The 24,704-nt window shown below is 51.1% G+C and overlaps 2 protein-coding genes across 10 annotated transcripts; one reads left to right on the forward strand and one right to left on the reverse strand.

The window, feature by feature from the left end:
- The first annotated feature begins 812 nt into the window (after window positions 1-812).
- On the forward strand, window positions 813-12,606 carry OGG1 (8-oxoguanine DNA glycosylase). 8 transcript variants are annotated; one of them, XM_017880343.1, is made up of 7 exons: window positions 813-1,292; window positions 1,811-2,058; window positions 2,636-2,815; window positions 5,320-5,501; window positions 7,063-7,213; window positions 7,359-7,408; window positions 11,362-12,606. In XM_017880343.1, exons 1-7 carry the CDS (start codon window positions 1,156-1,158, stop codon window positions 11,440-11,442), a joined length of 1,029 nt encoding a protein of 342 aa, XP_017735832.1. In that variant the 5' UTR covers window positions 813-1,155; the 3' UTR covers window positions 11,443-12,606. The 8 variants fall into 8 exon arrangements, 6 of the variants coding, with proteins under 6 accessions (XP_017735832.1, XP_017735835.1, XP_017735831.1 ...); XM_017880346.1 differs by lacking the exon at window positions 11,362-12,606 and adding an exon at window positions 7,632-8,017; XM_017880342.1 differs by lacking the exon at window positions 11,362-12,606 and adding an exon at window positions 7,670-8,017.
- Window positions 7,953-21,119, reverse strand: CAMK1 (calcium/calmodulin dependent protein kinase I). 2 transcript variants are annotated; one of them, XM_017880348.1, is made up of 12 exons: window positions 20,942-21,119; window positions 18,776-18,890; window positions 16,891-17,022; window positions 13,690-13,764; window positions 13,466-13,604; window positions 12,197-12,323; window positions 12,027-12,102; window positions 11,211-11,323; window positions 10,251-10,329; window positions 10,067-10,154; window positions 8,339-8,456; window positions 7,953-8,231 (listed from the first exon to the last, which is right to left on the reverse strand). In XM_017880348.1, the coding sequence occupies exons 2-12, from the start codon at window positions 18,856-18,858 to the stop codon at window positions 8,149-8,151; spliced, it is 1,113 nt and encodes a 370-aa protein (XP_017735837.1). In that variant the 5' UTR covers window positions 18,859-18,890; window positions 20,942-21,119; the 3' UTR covers window positions 7,953-8,148. The 2 variants fall into 2 exon arrangements, with proteins under 2 accessions (XP_017735837.1, XP_017735836.1); XM_017880347.1 differs by having other exon boundaries at window positions 7,954-8,456.
- Between the last annotated feature and the right edge of the window lie 3,585 nt (window positions 21,120-24,704).

Genomic DNA, 24,704 nt, shown 5'->3' on the forward strand with positions numbered 1-24,704 from the left:
GATAGTTAAGATACAGCAACCCCAAATCCCTATGCTAGAAGGTGAGAATGGCCCAGATAAAGTTCATATCTCTTAGCTCCCTGCTGTTTCACGTCATTCTCCAGAAGGGAAGACATTAAATAATCCATCCTCCTGCTCCAGGCGGCTGGACGAGGCTGGCTGCCTCAGGGCCACACACTGGGACTTGGACTCAACCTGATGGGCTTCTGGGCCCAGCCCCAGACAAACCCCCGGCACAGGCCCCATTCTGAGGAAAGCATGAGCAGATGGAGGATGGAAGGAATGAATGCCCAAGAGAGCAGGCAGCAGCTGTGGCGGCCGGCGGGACAATCCGAGGAGACGCCTCTGAAGTCCTGAGGTCTCAGGGGACGCCTAAAGGCCTTGAAGGGGACAAACTTAGCGGGCAGGCGCAAAAGAGAATACTCTGGAGACACTTCCCGAGGGCTCTAGGGCCTGAGCTGTGTTCGCTCCGGTTCTTGGAGAAGATAGGGTTCGTGGGAGGAGGCCCAAGGAGGGCGAACGCCTAAGACTGGAGAGGCTCGGGGGACAACGGCTCTCGGAGGACAGGCTGGGAAAGGACGTGGCTTTGAAGACGGACAGCCCTGAGGAACCGCGGGGCGCCCGGATGGAACGCGTTAGCTCCCCGAGTGCAGACAATCCCGGTGGGGGAAAGGCCAACAGCGGGCAGACAGCCCAGTGCGCGCCAACCGCGCGGGCGCCTCGGAACGGCCCGCCCACCCTGATTTCTCATTGGCACCTCCCACCTCCTCCTCGGATTGGCTACCTCTAAGTCAAATACGCGGTGCTTGAGCACTACTTCCGGTGGTGGCGTGGTCGGCCACTGGAGAACTCAGAAGAACACAGCTGTGCGCGCCCAGAGGCTCTGGGGGCGGGAGAGGATAAGTCGGAAGGAGGGGGCGGGACCTACACCTCAGGAAAGCCGGAGGATTGGGGCACGAAGCGGGTCTTTGATGACCCGCAAAGGGCGAGGCATGCAGGAGGTGGAGGAATTAAGTGAAACGAGGAAGGTCGTTAATCAAGACCCTGTGGGCGAGGCCTTAAGGGGCGTGGTCCTTGTCTGGGCGGGGTCTTTGGGCGCCGACTAGGCCTGGTTCTGGGTGGGCGGGGCTGCTGTGGGCGGTGCCTGCCGTGGAAATGCCGGCCCGCGCGCTTCTCCCCAGGCGCATGGGGCATCGTACTCTAGCCTCCGCTCCTACCCTGTGGGCCTCTATCCCGTGCCCTCGCTCTGAGCTGCGCCTGGACCTGGTTCTGCCTTCTGGACAGTCCTTCCGGTGAGTGACTGCGCCTGGGAAGCCCGTCCCCTGGGACTGGCTCCTGCCGCCTCAGCACTGCCCTGCCTGGGGTACAAAGGAATTTGGGGGGTGATGGAAGAAACCCCGGGGTACAAAAGAGGAAACAAGCACGGGTGGCCAGGCTGTTCCCTTTAATATGTCTGTGCAGTCATATTGTAAGGATTTAGCGGTATAACCGATGCAGAAGACAATAGTACTTGTTTTTCTTTTTTTGAGACAGGGTCTCACTCTATTGCCCAGGTAGGAATGCAGAGGCCCATTCCAGCCTCGACCCCCGGGCGCAGCCTCCCGAGTAGCTGGGAATACAGGTGTGTGCCATGCCCGGCTAAATTTTTGTATTTTTTGTAGAGGTGAGGTTTCACTATGTTGCCCAGACTGGAAGATAGCACTTTTACTTGTATCAGTTTTGTACATGGAGCGATTGTAGGATGGGAGGGACCCCAAAGGGTGCAAGAAAGGAAATTGAGTGCCAGGGTTGTCGTGTGCCTGGGGCTTAGGTGGAGGGAGCAAAGTCCTGCACACTGGAGTGGTGTACTAGCGGATCAAGTATGGACACTGACTCAGACTGAGGAGCAGCTCCACTGCACTGTGTACCGAGGAGACAAGAGCCAGCCTGGCAGGCCCACACCAGACGAGCTGGAGGCCGTGCGCAAGTACTTCCAGCTAGATGTCACCCTGGCTCAACTGTATCACCACTGGGGTTCCGTGGACTCCCACTTCCAAGAGGTGGCTCAGAAATTCCAAGGTGAGTACAGGACCTGGGCTGGGGTTAGGGTTCTTGGACATAAGTTACTTCTCTATGACTCAGTTTTACCACCTGTAAAATGGGGATTATATCTACTTCAGAGGCTTTTATGAGGATTTAAGGAACTAATACATGTAAAGTGCTTAGAATAATGCCAGGCACATAGTAATTATTGTTATCATTATTATTATCCTGCTAATCACCATAGTGAAGTGACAAGGATTTTGAGGCCATTCGTGGTTGTGTGACCTAGGGCAAGTGATTTCATTCATTCTGTAAATATATACAAAGCATCTGCTGTGTGACTGGGGATACACCAATGAACAAAACGGACCCAAATGCCGGTCCTCATGGAGCTTACATTGTGGTCTCTGTATCTGTGGAGTGGGATGGTAACTCAGCCCTTACAAGATGCTATGAGGAATGAGAGGTCTGGTGTTGCTTTCTCTAATGGTGCTGACTCTCATTCTCGTGGGATCTTCCTGGAGTTTTGGTACCTAGGATCTGACCTGTGGGTGGGAAGAGGCCACACCCAACAGCAGGTACCTCTCCTACCTCCTGCATTTCTGGTCTCCAGGTGTGCGACTGCTGCGACAAGACCCCATCGAATGCCTTTTCTCTTTTATCTGTTCCTCCAACAACAATATCGCCCGCATCACTGGCATGGTGGAACGGCTGTGCCAGGCATTTGGACCTCGGCTCATCCAGCTTGATGATGTCACCTACCATGGCTTCCCCAGCCTGCAGGCCCTGGCTGGTGAGTAGGTGGGTCTCCTGCCCCCAGGCCTCCTTCAGCTTTCAAGATCTGTTCATTTTTCCCCGGTTATCATCTCAAGGCTTCCTGCCTTACCAAACACTTCCCCCATCCAGAACTGCCCTGCCTGGTCTGATCAATTCCAGTTACTCATCCTCCCTATGCATCCCTAAAATGCACCTCACTGGTCTGTGCTTTTTGCCTAGTGGGTTCAATGCCTCATCAGAAAAACATCTGTATACAGTGTACAGTAGTTTGGGGTTAAGAGCATGCATTCTGGGGACAGACCCATGCCTGGTTCTGAACCCCAACTCTCACTTGGGCACATTATTTAGCGTCTCTGTACTAAAGTTTCTTCATCTGTGAAACAGAATAATAATAGCACCTACCTATGCTATGATTGGAGTTGTCACGAGGGTTGAATAAAGGAATATACATACTGCACCTAGCGCAAGCTAGTACAAGTGCTTGGGAACTGCATAGCAAAGAGACAGACTGCCTCAAAACAGGAGAATGTTTTTGGTGCTTAGAAACCCATTCCTGGCCGGGTGAGGTGGCTCACGCCTGTAATCCCAACACTTTGGGTGGTCAAGGCAGGCAGATCATCTGAGGTCAGGAGTTCAAGACCAGCCCGGCCAACATGGTGAAACGCCATCTCTACTAAAAATACAAAAATTAGCTGGGCGTGATGGCAGGCACCTGTAATCCCAGCTACCCGGGGGGTGAGGCAGGAGAATTGCTTAAACCTGGGAGCAGGAGGCTCTAGCGAACCAAGATCACGCCACTGCACTCCAGCCTGGTGACAGAGCGAGGTTCCATCTCAAACAAACAAAAAGAAACCTGGGCCGGGCACAGTGGCTCACACCAGTAATCCCAGCACTTTGGGAGGCCGAGGCGGGTGGATCACCTGAGGTCAGGAGTTAAAGATCAGACTGGCCAACCTGGTGAAACCCCGTCTCTACTAAAAATTAGCTGGGCGTGGTGGCGGGTGCCTGTAATCCCAGCCTCTCAGGAGGCTGAGGCGGGAGAATCACTTGAACCTGGGAAGCAGAGGTTGCAGTGAGCCGAGATCATGTCATTGCACTCCAGCTTGGGCAACAGGGCGAGACTCCGTCTCAAAGAAAAGGAAAAAAAAAAAAAAAAAGAAAAGAAACCTGGCCGAACACGGTGGCTCACGCCTGTAATCCCAGCACTTTGGGAGGCCGAGGCGGGCGGATGACGAGGTTAGGAGATCGAGACTATCCTGGCTAACACAGTGAAACCCCATCTCTACTAAAAATACAAAAAAATAGCTGGGCATGATGGCAGGCGCCTTTAGTCCCAGCTACTCTGGAGGCTGAGGCAGGAGAATGGCGTGAACCCGGGAGGCAAAGCTTGCAGTGAGCCGAGATCACGCCACTGCACTCCAGCCTGGGCAACAGAGTGAGACTCCGTCTCAAAAAAAAAAAAAGAAACCTGTTCTTGAGTCTCAGCTCCTGGCTTAGTCATCAGACCTGAAGAAAGTCATTCACCTCTCCTGGCTTCTCTTAGCTTGTTTGTAGAATGGGAATAACAGATTCTATCTAGAAGGACTTTGTGGGTGAATAAAGCAATCATGAGGCAGTGTCCTGTAATGGGTTAAGAGCACGGCGTTAGCCAAGTGTGGTAGCTCATGCCTATAATTTCAGCACTTTGGGAGCCCAAGGTGGGAGGATGGCTTGAGCCCAGGAGTTTGAGACCAGCCTGGGCAACATAGTGAGACTTCATCTCTACAAAAAATAAACAAAATTAGCCAGGCATGGTGGCACAAGCCTGTAGTCTCAGCTACTCAGGAAGCTGAGGTGGGAGGATCGCTTGAGCCTAGGAGGTTGAGGCTGTAGTGAACTGAGATTGTGCCACTGCATTCCAGCCTGGGTGACAGAGCAAGATCCTGTGTCAAAAAAAAAAAAAAAAAAAAAAAAAAGGAAAACCACAGGTCTTGGTGTCCCAGACCTAGGTGCAAGATCTTATCTCCCCCATGTCCTTTAAGTAAGTTAACCTCTTCTAAGCCCTCATTTTCTCCACCTGTAAAATGGGAAAACAGCAGTACTGTCAGTGGGGTTCTTAGGAAAAGTAAGCATGATAATATATCTGAAGTGTGTTGCCAGTGCTTGATGGCTAGCACTTAATCATAGAAGCTCTTGCTATACTGTGGTTATTTTTTTAGATCATGAGTATGAACACTCTTTTGGAAAGATTAAGGAACTCGGTTGGGGAACTCCTCCAGGGCAACAAGTCCTCAGTCCCTGAACTAGACTTGGGCTCCAGGGGCCAATTCATAGTAGGTGCTCAGAAAACATGTGTAGAGGGACAGGATCCAGGCCTTAACCCTTTCCCTTCCACATAAAAGTGTCCACTATCCTATAGAGGGTGGGGAGGTAGGAGGGGTACTTAGGAAAAGCACTCTTGTGAGGTGGAGAGCTCACTAGCCCAAGGACAGGAATAACTTGAAGATCCCTGATGCCTGCTCTCCTCCTCACTCCCCACAGGGCCAGAGGTGGAGGCTCATCTCAGGAAGCTGGGCCTGGGCTACCGTGCCCGCTATGTGAGTGCCAGTGCCCGAGCCATCCTGGAAGAACAGGGCGGGCTAGCCTGGCTGCAGCAGCTACGAGAGGCCTCTTATGAGGAGGCCCACAAGGCCCTCTGCACCCTGCCGGGAGTGGGCACCAAGGTGAGGCCCCAGGGGGTAGGAGCTACCCTCTCCACTGACACTTAAGAGGACAGCAGGAAATGAACCAAGCCTGGGAGCTGGGTGGAGCCTTGGCTTCTGGAGGCAGAGCAGGAAGGAGAAAGGATATAAGTAGATGTTTTATGAGAGAAAAACGCAGAGTGCAGAAAGAATGGAAAGGATATAGCCCTTTGAATGAATTTCTAGAAAGACTATTTGTTCAGATGCAACACATATATGCTGCTATATATATGCAGCAACTTCCAGAAGGAAATTGCAGGAAACTGAATAGTTTCCTTGGGAGAGACAAATGGGAATATATTTCTCCTTTTCCTTTTTTGTTTGTTTGTTTTGGTAGAAACAGGCTCTTAACAATGTTGCCTAGGCTGGTCTTAAACTCTTGCCCTCTAGCAATGTTCCTGCTTTGCCCTCCCAAAGTGCTGGAATTACAGGGATGAGCCACTGCTCCTAGCCACATTTTGTTCCTTTCATAAAATTACATGTACTGACAAAACTTTTTGCTTGATGTCAATAGGGTTAACTGGCAATAAGATGATTGGAAATTAGGCATCTTTTTTTTTTTTTTTGGAGACAGAGTTTTGCTTTGTCGCCAGGCTGAAGTGCAGTGGCACAATCTCGGCTCACTGCAGCCTCCGCCTCCTGGGTTCAAGCGATTCTCCTGCCTCAATCTCTCGAGTAGCTGGGATTACAGACATGAGCCACCACACCCAGCTAATTTTTGTATTTTTAGTAGAGACGAGGTTTCGCCATGTTGGACCAGGATGGTCTCGATCTGACCTCGTGATCCACCTACCTCGACCTCACAAAGTGCTGGGATTACAGGTGTAAGCCACCGCACCCAGCCTTTTTTTTCCTTCATACTTCTCTGTAGTTTAAAAAATGAATTTTTGCTTAAAGAATTTTTTTTGATGGGCTTTGGACTACAGCCTAACATTAAATATTGTTTCTGCCTGTTCCCCAGCCATGTGACTTTGGCCAGGTCACTTCACCTTTCAGAGCCTCAGTTTTCTTGTCTGCAACATGGGTGTGGTAATACCTTCTTCCCAGGTTATAAGAACCTGGTAGCAGCTCTTACTACAGCAATTTCAGTGTATTCATAGGCTGGGCACGGTGGCTCATGCCTGTAATCCTAGCACTTTGGGAGGCCAAGGTGGGCGGATCACTTTAGGTCAGGAGTTCGAGACCAGGCTGGCCAACATGGTGAAACCCCATCTCTACTAAAAACACAAAAATTAGCCACACTTGGTGGTGCATGCCTGTAGTCCCAGTACTTGAGAGGCTGAAGTACGAGAATTGCTTGAACCTGGGAGGCAGAGGTTGCCGTGAGCCGAGATTCCACCAGTGCACTCCAGCCTGGGCAACAGAGTGAGACTCCATCTCAAAAAAAAAAAGCATATTCATAGATAGTATCTGTTGATTGCGAATATAGAACAACAGTAACCCCAGAGTGAAGGAGAAAGCAGCTGGCTTTGGGGTTATAAGCAAGAAGCTGGCCGGATGCTGCCCTTCTTCCACAAGGGCTCATTCTCTGTGTCTGTCAAAGGTGGCTGACTGCATCTGCCTGATGGCCCTAGACAAGCCCCAGGCTGTGCCCGTGGATGTCCATGTATGGCAGATTGCCCAACGTGACTACAGCTGGCACCCTACCACGTCCCAGGCGAAGGGACCAAGCCCCCAGAGCAACAAGGAACTGGGTGAGGAAAGTGGGCTGCAGGGGCTGGCAGTGGGCTGGTATGGTAGAAACCTCTCTCTCTCTTAGTCATCTCTCTCTCATACCCTACCTCTGTTGATGGGTCACAGAAGGGGTCAGATAATTTAGTCTCATCACTTCTGATTTAGGAAACTTTTTCCGGAGCCTGTGGGGACCTTATGCTGGCTGGGCCCAAGCGGTGAGTGTACCTTGGTTTCCTCTCCTCCAGCCCAGACCCCATAGGACTTCTCCTCCAGCCCTGACCCAGCCGACTCTTCCACCACCACTGCCCCAGGTGGCCCTAAAGGACTCTCCAGCCACCCCTGTCCCAACCCCAGTGGACTCTCATTGCCTTCGGCCCTGTTCCCAAGGACTCTTCCACCTCCCAGCACTGTCACTAGTCCCACCAGCCCTGACCCCAGTGTACCCTCCTCCCCACACCGACTCCACCCTCATACAGGTGCTGTTCAGTGCCGACCTGCACCAATCCCGCCGTGCTCAGGAGCCACCAGCAAAGCGCAGAAAGGGTTCCAAAGGGCTGGAAGTCTAGATGGGGCACCCTGGACAAAGGAATTCCCCAAGCCCCTTCCCCTCCATTCCCCACTTCTCTCTCCCCATCCCCACCCAGTCTCATGTTGGGGAGGGGCCTCCCTGTGACCACCTCAAGGGCCAGGCACCCCCAAATCAAGCAGTCAGTTTGCACAACAAGGTGGGCTGGGGCTATTGGGGAGACAGCACTAAGGATGGTTTTATCTTCTTCCCTTTATTACAAGAAGGAACAATAAAATAGAAATATTTGTATGGAAAATGCAGTGAGGAGTGGTAGGGAAGCAGGTGAGGAGGGGACAGGGCAGAGAAACTCCCGGTTCAGGGAGGGAAGGGGAGCAGACTGCCCCCAAGCCCTCCCACGCAGGGGATCCTGACCCAAGGTCCAGGGCCCTAGAGCTGGTGGGGCAGTGTGGGGGACAGTTCTGGGCCCGGCTCTACGCAGCAGTCTCGACAGCAACAGCCAGTTGCCGGCCCTGCATGGGAAGAGAGAACAGAGCTGGCTGGAGGGGCAGGGCCTCCACTTCAGCCCAGGTGCCTCTTTGTGGACCACCCATGCCATTCTGCAGAATCTGCTCCTCACCCCCAGCCACTGGTGTCAGCAGCTCTCCGTGGCTCGCCGTCTGCCCCTGCCCCTCCTGGCTGGTGCCTAGCTGCAGTTTCCTCATGTGCCGCACCACAGCCGTGGCATTGAAGGCTTGCTGTAGGGAGAGGGGAGAAAGGACTTTTGAGATAGTCAAGTCATGGGGCAGGAGTGCAGTGGGATTCTTGCAATTGTTCTGTTATTTTCATTCAGGAGTTATTTTATTGATTCCCCTAAAGGCCCCCAAAAACCTCTACAAGGCTTTATTATATATTCACACACACACACATGCACATATGTTAAATGTATGTGTATATATATATAAATAGAAACATAACTATAATTCATATTAATATGTAATAGCAAACACTGTAGCACTGTATGCCAGGTACTGCTCTAAGCACTTTACATAGTAATTCATTTAATCTTCATGAAAGTCTTTGAGGTAGGTACTATTAATATAATTTTCAAAGGAGGAAACAGAGGCACAGAAAGCTGAAGTAACTTGCCCAGGTGTGTCTCTATTCAACATCACCTAGGTGTCCCACATACCCCTCAAATTCACCATGTCCAAAACTAAAACCATCCCCACAAAACATGTTTCTGTCCCTGTGATCACCATCTCAGTCATGGTACCACCACCGTCCACTCTGTTCCCAGCCACAATCTTGGGCCAGCCCTTGACATCTCTTTCCCCCAACATCCATTGCATCATTATGTCTTGTCAGTTTCACCTCCTAAATGACTCCTGGATCAACCACTGTTCTCTACCCCTGTTGATACTACTGTGGTCCAAACCCTTACCCTCTCCTGCCTGTATCTCTGCCACAGCCTCCTAATGGGTCACCCAGTCTTTATTCCATGCCATTCTCTGCATCCTGAGAGCTCTTTATTTTTTTTGAGGTGGAGTCTCACTTTGTCGCCCAGGCTGGAGTGCAGTGGCACGATCTCAGCTCACTGCAACCCCCATCTCCGAGGTTCAAGTAATTCTCCTACCTCAGCCCCCCGAGTAGCTGGGATTACAGGCACGCACCACCATGTGTGGCTAATTCTTGTATTTTTAGTAGAGACAGGGTTTTGCCATGTTGGCCAGGCTGGTCTTGAACTCCTGACCTCAGGTGATCCGACCACCTCGGCCTCCCAGAGTGCTGGGATTACAGGTGTGAGCCACCATGCCTGGCCCTGAGAGCCCTTTCTATGTAGCAGATGCTTGCCTAAGATTCTTCTGGGGCTCCTCAGTGCCCTCAGGATCAAGTTGGTGCTCCTCTGTGGAATCTGAGGCCCTAAGAGGCCTGGCCCCTACCTGCTTCTCCAAATTGGGCTCCTGCCTCTCAGTCCCCTCAGCCCCTCCAGTCTGGCCAGGCTTAGCACTTGCACTTCCCAGAATGGCTGTAGATATTTTTATGCTATGCCTCGCTAATTCCTACTTAACTGACAGCTCTGTCAAGTCATCACCACCTTTATAACCTTTCCCGGACCCCCATAGGCTGGATCAGATGACTCCTGAAGAATTACAGACTTCTCCCTCTAGATTTGGAGGTGAGGGACCCTCTCTGGAATAGAGAAGGTGTTGGGAGTGTTGAATGAATGAATAAAGTCCTTCAGTAAGGATCCCTAAGCAGTTACTTTGTGCCCAACTTGGTGCTAGGTGCTGTGCGAGCTGAGCCTGGGTAGGGATGGGGAGGAGTCCTGGGGAGGCTGGGTCCAGAACTAGGGATATGGACTCACCTTCCATTTGCTCTTGGCAAAGTTCTTCTTGATCTGCTCACTCACCGACTGGTGGATATTCTTATCTAGAGCCGTATCTCCTGCAATCCTAGGATGGGGTTATGTGGTGGGTTGCCTATGAGGGCAGAGGCGGACCTGAGGGCCCCAAATCCCACCCCACCTCACAGCTTGTGTGAATTCTCACCATGGGTGCTGCAAGGCCTGCTCACAGGTGAATCTTTTCTCTGGGTCCTTCTCCATCAAGTGCCGGATGAAATCTTTGGCTAAACCCCCAAGACAAAAGCAAAGATAATGACAGCATGGTAGTGCCTGTGTACTCCCCAAGAGCATATGCACTCCCTTAGGTCTGACCCAGCATCAAAACAAAACAGAGGCCAAATCAGACCATGCCGCACCCCACCCAACCTGTATTCTTCTTCAGAGCCTCCCACCCCATGCCTTCCAGCTCTTTCCTGTCTCAAGAAAAACATGAGGCCGGGCACAGTGGCTCACGCCTGTGATCCCAGCACTTTGGGAGGCCGAGGCAGGTGGATCACAAGGTCAGGAGTTCAAGACCAGCCTGGCCAAGATGGTGAAACCTCGTTTCTACTAAAAATACAAAAAAATTAGCCAGGCTTGGTGGTGGGTGCCTGTAATCCCAGCTACTTGGGAGGCTGAGGCAGAGAATTGCTTGAACCTGGGAGGCAGAGGTTGCAGTGAGCCGAGATTGTGCTACTGCACTCCAGCCTGGGCAACAAAGCGAGACTCTGTCTCAAAAAAAAAAAAAAAGAAAAAGTTGTTCTTGACTAATTTCAGTGCATTCACACTGATTAATGATAGTAGCTTCACAGGTTTGCTTCTTAATAGGGGGCACAAAAGGAGGATGAAAATGTTTATGGTGGTGTTTTAGACATCAGGAAGTCAATAGGGAAGAGATATTTTCAAATAGACTGTGTTTGAAGATTGAACAAATGAATGCCTAGTTTCTCACTCTGGGAGCCAAGCAGAAGGAAGTACCCGGGGTAGGGTGTCTGGTCTTGAGGACAGCTCTTAGTGTGGCGCTGGAGAATCCGACAGAAGGAAGGCAGGAGGGAGACCGCCCCCAAAGCAGGTGAGGGAGGGACCAGAGGCGGGGCCCAGGGGAAAAAGGCAAAGCCCCAAATACCGGAGTCAGAGATGTCGTCCCAGTAAGGAGAGTCAAATTCGTACTCGGCCTTCAAAATCTGTTCAAAGAGTTTGGCATCATTCTCATCATAGAAGGGGGGATAACCGCAGAGCCTGGGCAGGGAGAAACTTATCCTCATTTCCACTTTCAGGTGCACCCATTGACTCCAGGGTGGAGCACTGGGGCAGTCTCGGGTCAGGCAGGACCCACGGAAGGAGTTCCCCCTTTATAAACTCTACCAGCCCTGTCTGCTCACTCCCGTTCTAGTTATGTTGTCCTTTCTGTTCTTGAATGTACCGCCATCTTGCCCTCCTCAGGGCCTTTGCACTTGCCGTTGCCTCTGCCTATGCTACTCTTTCCTCACACCTCCAATGTCTGGCTCCCTCACCACTTGGACATCCCCTCCACAGCGAGCCCTTCCCTGACCTCCCTACTGAAATGGCATCACCCCTGTCTCCCTATTCCTGCTTGGTTTTTCTCCACAGTATGTATTTTTATCACCTGATGTTATTTTGTAGATTTATTTACTTGTTGATTGTCTTCCCTACTAGAAAGAGAGTAAGCTCCCTGAGGGCAGGCACTTTTGTCTGGTTTGTTCTGTGCTAAATTTACTCCAGTGCTTGCTTGGCACAGTGCTTGAAACATAGTATCTATTGAATGAAGTAATATTCCTAATTGATTGGTGGAAGGAAGGGAAGAAGGGAAAAGAAGAAGGGAAGGGAAGCAGAGGGAGGGCGGGCAGAGGGAGGAAGAGAGGAAAGCAGGCCAGAGGACAAACTCTGGAGCCATAGCCTACCATGGCCAAGCACCACTTACAGGATGTAGGCGATGACACCTATGGACCAGCAATCCACAGCCTTGCTGTAGGGCTTCTGGGCCAGGACCTCAGGGGCTGTGGAGGGAAGAGGACATGGTGGTGACAAATCTCTGCCCTTCAGCTCCTGGTTCCCCCCACCATCACAGCCCCAACCCAGGGCCCTCCGCACCCACGTATCCCGGAGTTCCGCAGGCGGTGGAGAGCACACTGCCCGGGTCCTCCATCTTGGAGAGGCCAAAGTCGGAGATCATTATTTTGGAGTCTTCATCCAGGCTATAGTACAGCAGATTCTCTGGCTTGAAGGGCAGGAGGGAAGGGAAGGGGCAATCAGAGATGGTTAGAGGCTAGTAGAACCTTCTGCCTCTCCAAGCACCTTCTGAGAAATAATGGATCCCCCAAAAGCCACTGTGGCTTCATGGCTGCCATAAGAAAATCAAGAAAGTTCTCAAGAAGGCCAAAAATTCCAGGAAGGACAAGGCCCAAGATGGTGTGGGAGGCAACTTTCTATAAACCTCAGATGTGCACTGTAAAGCCCTAAAGAAATGTTTGAATGCCTACTTTATGTCAGACCCTGGATTAGTGCTTGATTTCATGTCATCCTCACTGCGTCCCTGCTAGGCCAGTCTGAATAATCCCACCTAACAGATGAGGAAACTGATGCCTTCGGAGGCAAAGTGACTCACCCAAGAACCCACAGTTAGGGAGTAGCAGGGCCAGAATTCAAAGCCAGACACGTGCCCTTCTCTTAGACCAGATTGAGATGTACTGCTAAATGTGAGCCCCATCGCTATTTCTGAGGAACAGGATTTCAGGGATTTCTGGCTTTTTTCTTTGTGTTTTGCTGTCCCATCCAAGTTTTCTACAAAAGGGGAATAGGATTTTTTGTTTTTATTTATTTATTTATTTATTTTATGTTTTGAGATGGAGTCTCGCTCTGTCGCCCAGGCTGGAGTGCAATGGCACAGTCTCAGCTTATGCAACCTCCGCCTCCTGGGTTCAAGTGATTCTCCTGCCTCAGCCTCCCTAGTAGCTGGGATGGCACCCGCCACCATGCCCGGCTAATTTTTGTATTTTTGGCAGAGACAGGGTTTTGCCAGGCTGGTCTCGAACTCCTGACCTCAGGTGATCCGCCCGTCTCTGCCTCCTGAAGTGCTGGGATTACAGGCGTGAGCCACCATGCCTGGTCAGATTTTTTTTTTTTAAATCAGAAAAATACATAAAATGTTATTTGGATAAAATGCCAGCACAATTCACTTGTGTTCTTTTGAGTATCTGGACTAGAATAGGAGGAGGCAGTTTAAGAGTTACAAGATCCACTTTGTAGATGGAAATCCAAGGCTCAGTGAGGGGGTGAAAGTTGCCCAAGGTCGAACAGTTTGGGGTTTGCAAAGGCCCCACCCCTGGGTACCCCAGCTCACCACACCCCCTCGAGCCCCACCTTGAGATCCCGGTGTACAATGCCCAGGTCATGTAGGTATTTCACAGCATCCAGCACCTGGAAGATGAGGCGGCTGGCGTCCCGCTCCGTGTAGAAGCCTTTCTCCACAATACGGTCAAAGAGTTCCCCACCCGACACCCTGCAGCAGGGATAGGGCAGTCTGGCAAAGAGGGTTGGGACGGCAGGGAGAGGTGTGTGGGGGTGGGCGGAAGTGGGCCACTCACAGCTGCATGATGAGGTAGAGGTGGCCCCCACTCTCATAGATGTCATCCAGGGCTACAATGTTGGGGTGCTTGATCCTGAAAGGAGAAATGAGGTGGTTTAGCCAGGCATGGCGGTGTGCACCTGTAGTCCAGGCTACTTAAACTTGGGAGGCTGAGGCAGGAGGATCACTTGGCCCCAGCAGTTCGAAGCTGCAGTCTGTTATGATTGCACCTGTGAATAGCCACTGCACTCCAGCCTGGACAACAGAGTAACACCCTGTCTCAAAAGAAAAAAAAAAAAAAGCAGTGGTTTAGAGCTCAGGACAGCTACCCCCGACCAGGTACCTGCAAACCTGGGTAGGACAAACCAAGGATGTAGGCCCCAAAGGGAAAAGCTGGCTTACCATGGTTTATTACTATTTCTTAGAAGGTGAGAGAGCAGAGGGATAAACACTGGGCTCTGGCATACACAAACCAGGGTCCAAATCCTGCCCCTGTCACATGCTATATGGGTGCTGATCTTTTTACCAGTGAGCCACTGCACCCAGCCTGATAACATGCCTGTTAGTTTTCTGACTGGGCACGGAGGCCCACGCCTGTAATCCCAGCACTTTGGGTGGCCGAGGCAGGCGGATCACTTGAGGTCAGGAGTTTGAGACCAGCCTGGCCAACATGGTGAAACCCCATCTTTACTAAAAATACAAAAATTAGCTGGGCACGGTGGCACATGCCTGTAATCCTAGCTACTTGTGAGGCTGAGGCAGGAGAATTGCTTAAACCTGGGAAACTGAGGTTGCAGTGAGCTGAGATCATGCCATTGCACTCCAGCCTGGGCAACAAGAGCAAAACTCCATCTCAAAACAATGAAAAATAAAATAATTTTCTTTGTTTACATGTTTGTCAGCCTCCCCTACCAGACATATGCTCCCCGAATCCAGAGGCTTTGTCTTGCATGCCACTGTTCCTCCAGCACCTGGTACAGGGTAGGTGCTAGATTTAATGTATCCTCTCTGAGCCTCAGTTTCTTCATCTATAAAATAAAGCCAATGGCAGTACTTCCCTCAAAGAGTTGGAGTGAGGATCATGTGAGATCATGCAGGTAAGGTGCTTGGCACAGCGCGTGGCACACAGTAAATACTCATAAGTGGGCTGGGCACAGTGGCTCACGCCTGTAATCCCGGCACTTTGGGAGGCTGAGGCAGGTGGATCACGAGGTCAGGAGATCAAGACCATCCTAGTGAACACAGTGAAACCCTGGCTCTACTAAAAATACAAAAATATTAGCCGGGCGTGGTGGCAGGCGCCTGTACTCCCAGCTACTCAGGAGGCTGAGGCAGGAGAATGGCGTGAACCCAGGAGGCAGAGCTTGCAGTGAGCAGAGATTGCGCCACTGCACTCCAGCCTGGGTGACAGAGCGAGACTCCGTCTCAAAAAAAAAAAAAAAAAAATGAAAAAAAAAACTTGTAAGTGAAACAGTAATGGTAATTGATTTTTTCTTTTTTTTTGTTTTTTGTTTTTTGTTTTTGAGACGGAGTTTTACTCTTGTAGCCCAGCTGCCGTGTTGCCCAGGCTGGAGTGCAACGGCATGATCTTGGCTCATCGCAACTTCTGCCTCCTGGGTTCAAGGGATTCTTCTTTCTCAGCCTCTCAAGTAGCTGGGATTACAGGCATGCACCACCACGCCTGGCTAATTTTGTNCTTGTAAGTGAAACAGTAATGGTAATTGATTTTTTCTTTTTTTTTGTTTTTTGTTTTTTGTTTTGAGACGGAGTTTTACTCTTGTAGCCCAGCTGCCGTGTTGCCCAGGCTGGAGTGCAACGGCATGATCTTGGCTCATCGCAACTTCTGCCTCCTGGGTTCAAGGGATTCTTCTTTCTCAGCCTCTCAAGTAGCTGGGATTACAGGCATGCACCACCACGCCTGGCTAATTTTGTATTTTTAGTAGAGACGTAGTTTCTCCATGTTGGTCAGGCTGATCTGGAACTCCCCACCTCAGGCAATCCACCTGCTTCAGCCTCGCAAAGTGCTAGGATTACAGGCGTGAGCCACCACACCTGGCCTTTTTTTTTTTTTTTTTTTTTTTTTTTTTTTGAGACAGAGGTTTGCTCTTGTTGCCCAGGCAGGAGTGCAATGAATGGCGTGATCTCAGCTCACCGCAACCTCCACTCTTGGATTTAAGCAATTTTGCTGCCTCAGCCTCCCAAGTAGCTGGGATTACAGGCATGTGCCACCACGCCCAGCTGATTTTGTATTTTTAGTAGAGACAGGGTTTCTCCGTGTTGGTCAGATGATAACTGATCTCGATGATGAGGAAGGTTTAGCTCTGCTACAGACTTTCCATGTGACTGTATACAAATCCCTTGTCTTCTCTGGGTCTCAGTAGAAATGCTCTGCCCAGGAGTTGGGTGCGGTGGCTCATGCCTAGCACTTTGGGAGGCCGAGGCAGGTGGATCACCTGAGGCCAGGAGTTCGAGACCAGCCTGGCCAACATAGTGAAACCCTATCTCTACTAAAAATACAAAATTGGCCGGGCGTGGTGGCAGGTGCCTGTAATCCCAGCTACTAGGGAGGCTGAGGCAAGAGAATAGCTTGAACCCAAGAGGCAGAGATTGCAGTGAGCCAAGATTTTTGTCACTGCATTCCAGCCGGGGCAACAAAGTGAGATTCCATCTCAAAAAAAAAAAAAAAAAAAAAAACCATTATCTGCCCAGGGTGGTTGGAAGCTCAGGGGAGAGATTAGCAGTGATTCTCTGTAAGTTTTCCAGTGAGGACAGAAGGTTTCATACCAGCATGAGCAATTCATAGACCAGCTGGTTGTGGATTTAGTCAGGGGGTTAGCAGACAGTCATTTTTAAACTTGCTGAGTGGCTTTAATATGTTAGGGGAACTTGAGGTAGGTCCAGAGACAACACCAACTGAGATATGTGGGTCCAAGCCATGTTCAGGATGGATCTTTACACCTGATTGAACAGTTAAACCCCTGTTACTAAGCCCTGGCATCTCCATCACATCTGTCATGTTAGCTTTTGTGCCAGGCACTTGAAATAAAGGACTTCTGATGTTCCCCACAACCCTGCCAAGTGGAAATTGTGATCCCCATTTTATGAATGAGCAATTTAAGGCTTAGAGAGTTTAAATGTTTTGTCCAAAGCAGGGAAGGAGGAGAATGGGAGGGTCAAGGCAGGGTCAGCTTGGGGCAGGGAAAGGCTGTGGCCCACGCACTTGTGCAGGACAGCAATCTCATTCTCCATGCTGCCTTCCTTGCCCTCCAGGGCCTTCTTGGCAATGCATTTGATGGCCACCAGCTTCTGCGTCCTTTTATCTTCTGCCAGGATCACCTCCGAGAAGGCCCCCCTATGGGGAGAGGGGATTCATAAGGTGAAGAACTGGAACCCCAGCTTCCCTCCAGCCTCTCCTCCATTCCCCATGGCTTCTGTGACCACTACTGGACCAGGGATGTGGATGACCCTTTCCTAGTCACTCATCTATCCCCTGGCTCCAGAGGTGGTCACATGACCCAGGCCTGGCCAAAGTAGTCTCTCCCCTGGCCACAGTAATTGGTCATGTGATGCAAGCCAGATTCCTAGCACTTTGAGAATGAGGCTGCTGCTGAGCTGGTAGGATGTAAGTCTGGAGCTAATGACGATCATCTTTGTCACCACTTGGGGACAGCCTGCTTGGGAATGAAATTAACACAAAGGAAGTCCAACCTGAGAAATGGCCAAAGACATTTCCTGATAACATTATGTGGCCCTCTGGATGCAGCCATGCCTGAAGTCTACCCCTGAGCTTTTTGATTTTGTGTGCAGTTGGTTCATCCCTTTTTCTGCTAATTTGAGTCATGGCTAATTTAACACCTTAAAGAACCATCAGCATCACCTGGGAACTTTTTTAGAAATGCAAAATCTCTACTGCTTTGGATCCTATGTCAAAAAAAAAGAAAAGAAATGCAAAACTTTAGGCCCTGCCCCAGATTTACTAAATCAGAATCTGCAGTTTAATAAAATCCTCAGGTGATTTGTATGCTCATTGAACTTTAAGAAGCAGTGCTTTAGAACAAGCTCTTAAAAAGGAACAAATAAACTCATTTAACTAAAGTTAACTGATTAAGGAGGATTTACTAGGGTATTGTTTCCACATCTGTTTGCTTTCTCTGGGAGAATAAGAAGTCGTAAGTCAAAGAAAGGCATCCCTCATGGTGAAATTTCAATCCTCAGGGATAGTTACTCTAGTAACCTCATCACTGGTTTCCAGTCCTGTCCTTCTCCAGTTTACCCTCCAAGCTGTGGCCAGAGTGACTGTCCTGAATTGCACACCTGCCAAAGTCTTAAGTGTCTCCCGGTGGCCTATGGAACAATATCCAGCCTCCCTGACCTGGCTTCCAAGACCCTACACAAACTGTTCCACTTTCATCTCCAGCCTTTTTTCCCACTCTTCCCCCAGCCTCTGATTTTAAGCTCCACCACACTCTGCCTCTTTCCACATAGAACCATGCCTCTAAGCCTTTGTTTATGTTATTCCTTCTGCCTGGAATGCCCTTCTTCCTCTCTGACAGGTGCACACCTACCCATCCTTCACTCCCCAGCTCTAATGCCCCATTCTCCAGGAAGTTTCCCCCCAGGCAGAAGGCACAGCTCTCTCTGGGCTCCACAGAGCCCTCAATCCCAACCTTAATTGGAGCACAGCACACACCCTGTTATCATTTTCTGTGGGTCTGTCTCTTACACATGTCTGGGATCAACTTGAAGGACAGAGACCAGGTTTGAGTTATTTCTGCATTCCCAGCACCAAGAACAGAGCCATCCCCAGCCTCAGTTCCCAAACCTAGGCCAGAACGCCTAGCTCTTGGCAGCAAGTTAGATGGACTGACTGGCACCTTCATTCTCCCAACTTCTTTCTCTTCAAGAACCCAGGACTATTGGAAGAGCAGGCCCTGTCCCACCCATTGTCATCCAGAAGTGAAAAGCTGGGGACAGTTTAGGCCCTAGATAGTGCTGCCACGGGGCCTGGGCTATGGGAAACAGGAAGCATTAATTGACCAGAGGAAGCACCACCCTGGACTCAGCCTCCCCCAGCTATCCAGCACCCAATCCTGCCCTGGACTCACGTGCCCAGAACGTCTCGGAAGTCGTAAATGTCCCTAATGTCTTCTGCCTGCTTCCACTTGGGGCCTTCCACTGCCCCCGGCATGGCCCACTGCCCCCCGGCCACAGCCAGGGCTCCTGCAAGGAGAATGGAAGGAGGAGACTTAGCAGAGCCCAGCCTTCTGTCTGGGAATTTGCTACAGGCCCCATTCAGTCATTCAACCTGCATTTATTCATCCTTGATTCATCATTTGACAAAATCATTCAACAAACATTCATTTGTTTATTCAACATTCGGCAAATTCTCGTGCCTAGAGAAAAACCTTTCACAGTGGCAGCAAAATTCTTTATTTAACAAAGTCATGCATTCATTCATTCATTTATTCTAGTTCACTTCCCAGTTTTCCCCCTCTCCAAATCCAAGCACCTAGGGAAACCCTGACCTCTGGCAGTACAACAGATAAACCCCCAGATCAGCTGGTAGAAGCCTGGAGGATCCCCCTGTTCCCAGAACTGGTGATGTCCCCACCCCACCCTGGGGATTGCTGGGGTGTCTCCTCTCCCTCCTCCTCCCCACCCCCACCCCCGGCCCGCTGCCTGTGCTTCCAGCAATATCTCAGCCACGTTTTTAAATAGCTCTTTCTGCACTGTTCCCACAGCAACAACAGCCACAGCTGGAGCTCCCCAGACCTCTCCCTCCTGACTCCCCATCTGGGTCCTGGGAGCCTGAGAAGTGGTCCTACTTACTCTGTCCCTTCCTGGCCCCATCTAACCCTATCCAGCCTGGCCCTTCCCCTGCTGAAGTCTGTCTCATCCAGCAGGAGAGGGTGGGAGTTCTCTCCCATTTATCAGATGAAGAATGGGGAGACTGAGGTTGGAGTTAGGTAGAGGCTGGCTCCAGAGGCCCAAATGACACCTGGCCTGGGGCCCCCAGCTAAGGTTGCTGAGGGCAAAGCCCATGGAATGGCCTTGGCTGGTACTTCCAATATGAAGCCAGAATGGGCCCCATTCAAAAAAAGCCTCCCAACCCATCCACAGAGGATGAGGCCAAAATAGAGCCCAGCATGCTTTGTGACCTCAGGGAGAGTACTTTCCTTCTCTCTTCTTCTCTAAGGGAGAATGAGGAGCGGTGCCCTGACTAGGGCCTCTGATGTGAGATTCCACTCCTGGAACAGGACCTTTTTCGCAGGGGACCCTGCCCACCCATCCCAGGGGCAGAATCTTCTAGGAAAGGCGACTTGAGCTCTAGAGGCAAAGTCTGAAACCCACATGGAGACCTACCAAATACAACCGTCAGAGATCCACACACAACCCTCTAGCAGACACGCCACGCCAAGCCCCCTCCACAGCCCTGAACTCAAACACCTGCCTCCCAGATCCAGTATGCCTCGTATCCAGATCCTGGGACACCTGATCATACATGTACTCTCAGACATCAGCACACATGTCCACACCACACAGTGCCCCAGACAGCCCTACACCCGGACACCTGCCTGTCCATCCAAACATCTCTCACCCAGCTCCCTCTTACACCCCAAAACACACATCCACCCACACCCACACAAGATTACACCCAAATGCACATACACCCTCATATACCAGACGTACCCTACACCCTCCAGCTCCTCTACCCCATCCCCTGGAAGCTCCTATATTCCAAACCAAACCCCAACTCCTTACACACCTAACTCCAAACATCCTCAATACACAATTGTACACCCCCTCCTAACTCTGACTTAAGACCCTGAGAGTCAAATACCAGCACACAAAACACGTGGACACCCCTCTGGAACAAAAAACACAGATTCCCAGATCCCCTACCCATGTCTGACCCACACGCCTGTCCTAAGACTGTACACTCCACAAGCCCCCCCCTGCCCCCATGGATACCTCCAAATGCCCACGCCCTTCCACAGTCAGGCCCAGCTGAAGGCGCTCACACAGTCCCCCTTCTCTATTACCCAATCAGTGTCCCATGGGCCTGCCTGGCACCTGCTGGGCCTGGGGCAGAGGTGGAGGAGAAAGGCCCAGCCCTGCCTGCCCCTCAGGGTCCTGCCTGCCCTTCAGGATCCAGCCCGCCCGGGAGGGTGCCCAGTGGCCACTCCTTGGGAAAGGATACCCAGAGGCTAGGGGCTCCTACCGCACCCCCGCAGCGCCCAGGGGTGCAGGGGTGGGTGGGCCGGCTGTACCTGCGGCTGCCCCGCCGCGGGGCTGGCTGGGAGGCCCGCGGTGGTTGGCGCCGAGCTCTGGCCGCGGTCCTCACCGCTGCGCGCCTGGGCCACCCTCCCGCTCTCTCGCTGGGGCTGGGGCTGGGGCTGGGGCTCGGCTGGGCTCGGTGGCTCTCTCCGCCCGCCTGCGGCTCTGATGTCAGTGGAGGAGGAGCCTGCGGCGGAGGGACCCGGGATTGGGAGGCGAGGCGCAGCTCCAGGGTTGGGAAGGGGCACGGGTGGAGGCCACCTCCCTGGTTCTGGTCAGAGATCTCCTGCTAGACGCTTCCCGCCCTTGGTCTTAAGCGGGGCTCCATTTCACAGAGGGGACAACTGAGGCCCAGAGAGATGATTTTCAAATCAGCAGGTGGTCGGAAGCAAAGCAGGATTTGAACCCCGTCTGTCTGAAGCTAGAGGCCGGCCAAACTCACCCTGTGGCCTGGTGGGTTCTCTTTCAGACCAGTTCTGCGACCTCCCTTAGGGCTCTGTCGCCCTTCGCCTCTCCCACTCCTCCTGTGCCCTGAGAGAAACAAGTCCTCGGAACTGCATGGGAGTCTGGTGGGAGTCGGGGGAGTGAGGGAGTGGGAAAAGACCGGGCAAGACTAGGCAATGAAGAGAGCGAAGGCGGTGTGGGGTGGGGGCCCCACTTGACAGGTGGGAAGACTGAGGCCCAGGTTCCTCTGCAAGCTTGCTCCTCAGAGCGGACGGTGGTGCCCGGAGGTATTGGGGGCAGAGGGAAGTGGGGAGGAGGAAGTTAAATCGGGATCCTAAAGGAAACAGGCCAAAAAGGACCGATATATCACGTGACTGGCCGGGCTCCAGGGGCCGGGTTAGGGGAGGTGGGGGACAGAGTCCGCAACTAGGACGGCAGGCAGGGGGCCAAAGGTTGACTTGCGCAAGGCCTTCCTTGCGAAGAAATTTGGTGCGGGTGGCAGAGGGAGCAACTCGCAGGAATTGGGGATGGGGCTGGACTGAGGGCAGCCAGTGGAGGCACGGTGCTTGGGACCCCACTCCACCTCCAAGGATCCCCAAGTGCCACTCCCTACTCCTGAATTCCTGCATTGTCCAGCTGCATGCAGATGGGGAGAGAACAGTGCTTACGCCCAACTCATTTCCCTTTTTTTTCTTTCTTTCTCTTTCTTTCTTTCTTCCTTTTTTTTTTTTTTTTTTTGAGACGGAGTCGCCCAGGCTGGAGTGCAGTGGCCGGATCTCAGCTCACTGCAAGCTCCGCCTCCCAGGTTCACGCCATTCTCCTGCCTCAGCCTCCCGAGTGGCTGGGACTACAGGCGCCCGCCACCTCACCCGGCTAGTTTTTTGTATTTTTTAGTAGAGACGGGGTTTCACCGTGTTCGCCAGGATGATCTCGATCTCCTGACCTCGTGATCCGCCCGTCTCAGCCTCTCAAAGTGCTGGGATTACAGGCTGAGCCACCGCGCCCGGCCCTTTTCTTTTTTTTTTTTTAAAGACAGGGTCTTGCTCTGTCACCCAGGCTGGAGTTAAAGACAGGGTCTTGCTCTGTCACCCAGGCTGGAGTGCGATGGCATGATCATGGCCCACTGCAACCTCAAACTCCTGGGCTCAAGTCATCCTTCTACCTCAGCCTCCCATGTAGATGGGACTGCCGGTGCATGCCACTGCACCTGGCTAACTTTTTTATTTCTTGTAGAGATGGGAGGTCTCACCATATTGCCCAGGCTGGTCTCAAACTCCTGGGCTCAAGCAATCCTCCCCAATCAGCTACCCAAAGTGCTGGAATTACAGGCATGAGCCACTGCACCTGGCCAATTTATTATGCCAGTTTTACAGATGAGAGAGGAAGATAGCTGAGGTTCCTAGAAAGGCTTTGGAGTCTAACTGATTTGATCAAGCTTTGCCTCTCGGAACCTCAGTTCCTTACTCAGGAACATGATAATATTGATGATTGACTCAGAGTTCTGAGAATTCTATGAGATAATGACATGAAGTGCCTAGAACACTATTCAAAACATAAGAGCTAGACTCAGTGTAAACTGAGGCTCAGAGACAGGACTTGATTTGGCCAGGGACGAGGGGTTAAGGGATCCCTCTTCCAAATCTCAGTATCTCAGACTCCGTAGTTCATGGAAAAATACATTTCCTGCTCAGGGCTGAGCCCCCACTCTCCCCTATACCTGCCAAGCACACCCACTGAGCTAGGGGTTCTTTTACCACAAATTCCTGTTCATCTTGATGACAACACCCCCTGGGTGATAAGATGACCTCTGTCCTTTTGAGGACTTGTTCAACTTCTTCTTCTTCTTCTTCTTCTTTTTTTTTTTTTGAGACAGAGTCTCCCTCTGTTGCCCAGGCTGGAGTGCAATGGTGCCACCTCGCCTCACTGCAACCTCCACCTCCCGGGTTCAAGCAATTCTCCTGCCTCAGCCTCCCAAGTAGCTGGGACTACAGGCGTGAACCAGCATGCCCAACTAATTTTTGTATTTTTAGTAGAGATGGGGTTTCACCATGTTGATCAGGCTGGTCTCGAACTGCTGACCTCAGGTGATCCACTCGCCTCAGCCTCCCAAAGTGCTGGGATTACAGGCATGAGCCACCGCACCCAGCCTATTACTTTTTTTTTTTTTTTTTTTTTTTTCTTTCAAAAGTGAAAACCCTACCCTACTCCGAAATGGTAGGCAACAATGAAAGGCAAAAACTTCAGACTGGGGAAATGTTTTATAGACAATGGCTTAATATTCTTATTATATAAACAACACACAGAATTGATAACAAACAGTAAGAACCCAATAAATGGTCAAAGGATACAGATAAAACACAATAAACAAAGGACATTTTGTATCTCACTAGTAATACAAAAAAAAAGAAACAAAGTAAAAGGTCATTTGCAGGCTTTCAAATTTGAAGTTTAAAAAGCTGGTAACACTGAAGGCTGATGTTGATGTGAGGAATGAATAGTCCTATGTTCTGGTGGGAAATTGATTTGCTAAAGATCCTTTGGAAAGCAATTTGGCAATATGCATCAAAGGCTTAAATAATGTCGAGGTCTTTTGACTCAGGGACTTTTCTTCTGGCAATCAGTTTCGGAGAAGTAATCCTAAATTAGGACAAGGCTATATACTCCAAGATGTTTGAAGAATTTTTTTTTTTTTTTTTTTTTTTTTTTTTTTTTTTTTTTTTTTGCTGGGCTCACGCCTATAATCCCAGCACTTTGGGAGGCCAAGGCAGGTGCATCACTTGAGCCCAGGAGTTCGAGACCAGCCTGGCCAACATGGTGAGACCTTGTCTCTACTAAAAATACAAAAATTAGCTGGGCGTGGTGGCGCACGCCTGTAACCGCAGCTACTTAGGAGGTTGAGGCAGGAGAATCACTTGAACCTGGAAGGCGGAGTTTGCAGTGATTTAGATTGTGCCACTGCACTCCAGCCTGGGTGACAGAGCAAGACCCTGTCTCAAAAAAAACCCAGAAAAACAAAACAAAAAACAATATGTCCTGAGCTTTTGATTAAAAGTTTTGATAAGAAATCACCATGTGGGCCGGCGCGGTGGCTCAAGCCTGTAATCCCAGCACTTTGGGAGGCCGAGGCGGGCGGATCACGAGGTCAGGAGATCGAGACCATCCTGGCTAACACAGTGAAACCCCGTCTCTACTAAAAAAATACAAAAAACTAGCCGGGCGAGGTGGTGGGCGCCTGTAGTCCCAGCTACTCGGGAGGCTGAGGCAGGAGAATGGCGTAAACCCGGGAGGCGGAGTTTGCAGTGAGCTGAGATC

This window comes from Rhinopithecus bieti, unplaced genomic scaffold (assembly GCF_001698545.2).
Source record: "Rhinopithecus bieti isolate Rb0 unplaced genomic scaffold, ASM169854v2 scaffold_12592, whole genome shotgun sequence".
Lineage (NCBI taxonomy): Eukaryota > Metazoa > Chordata > Mammalia > Primates > Cercopithecidae > Rhinopithecus > Rhinopithecus bieti.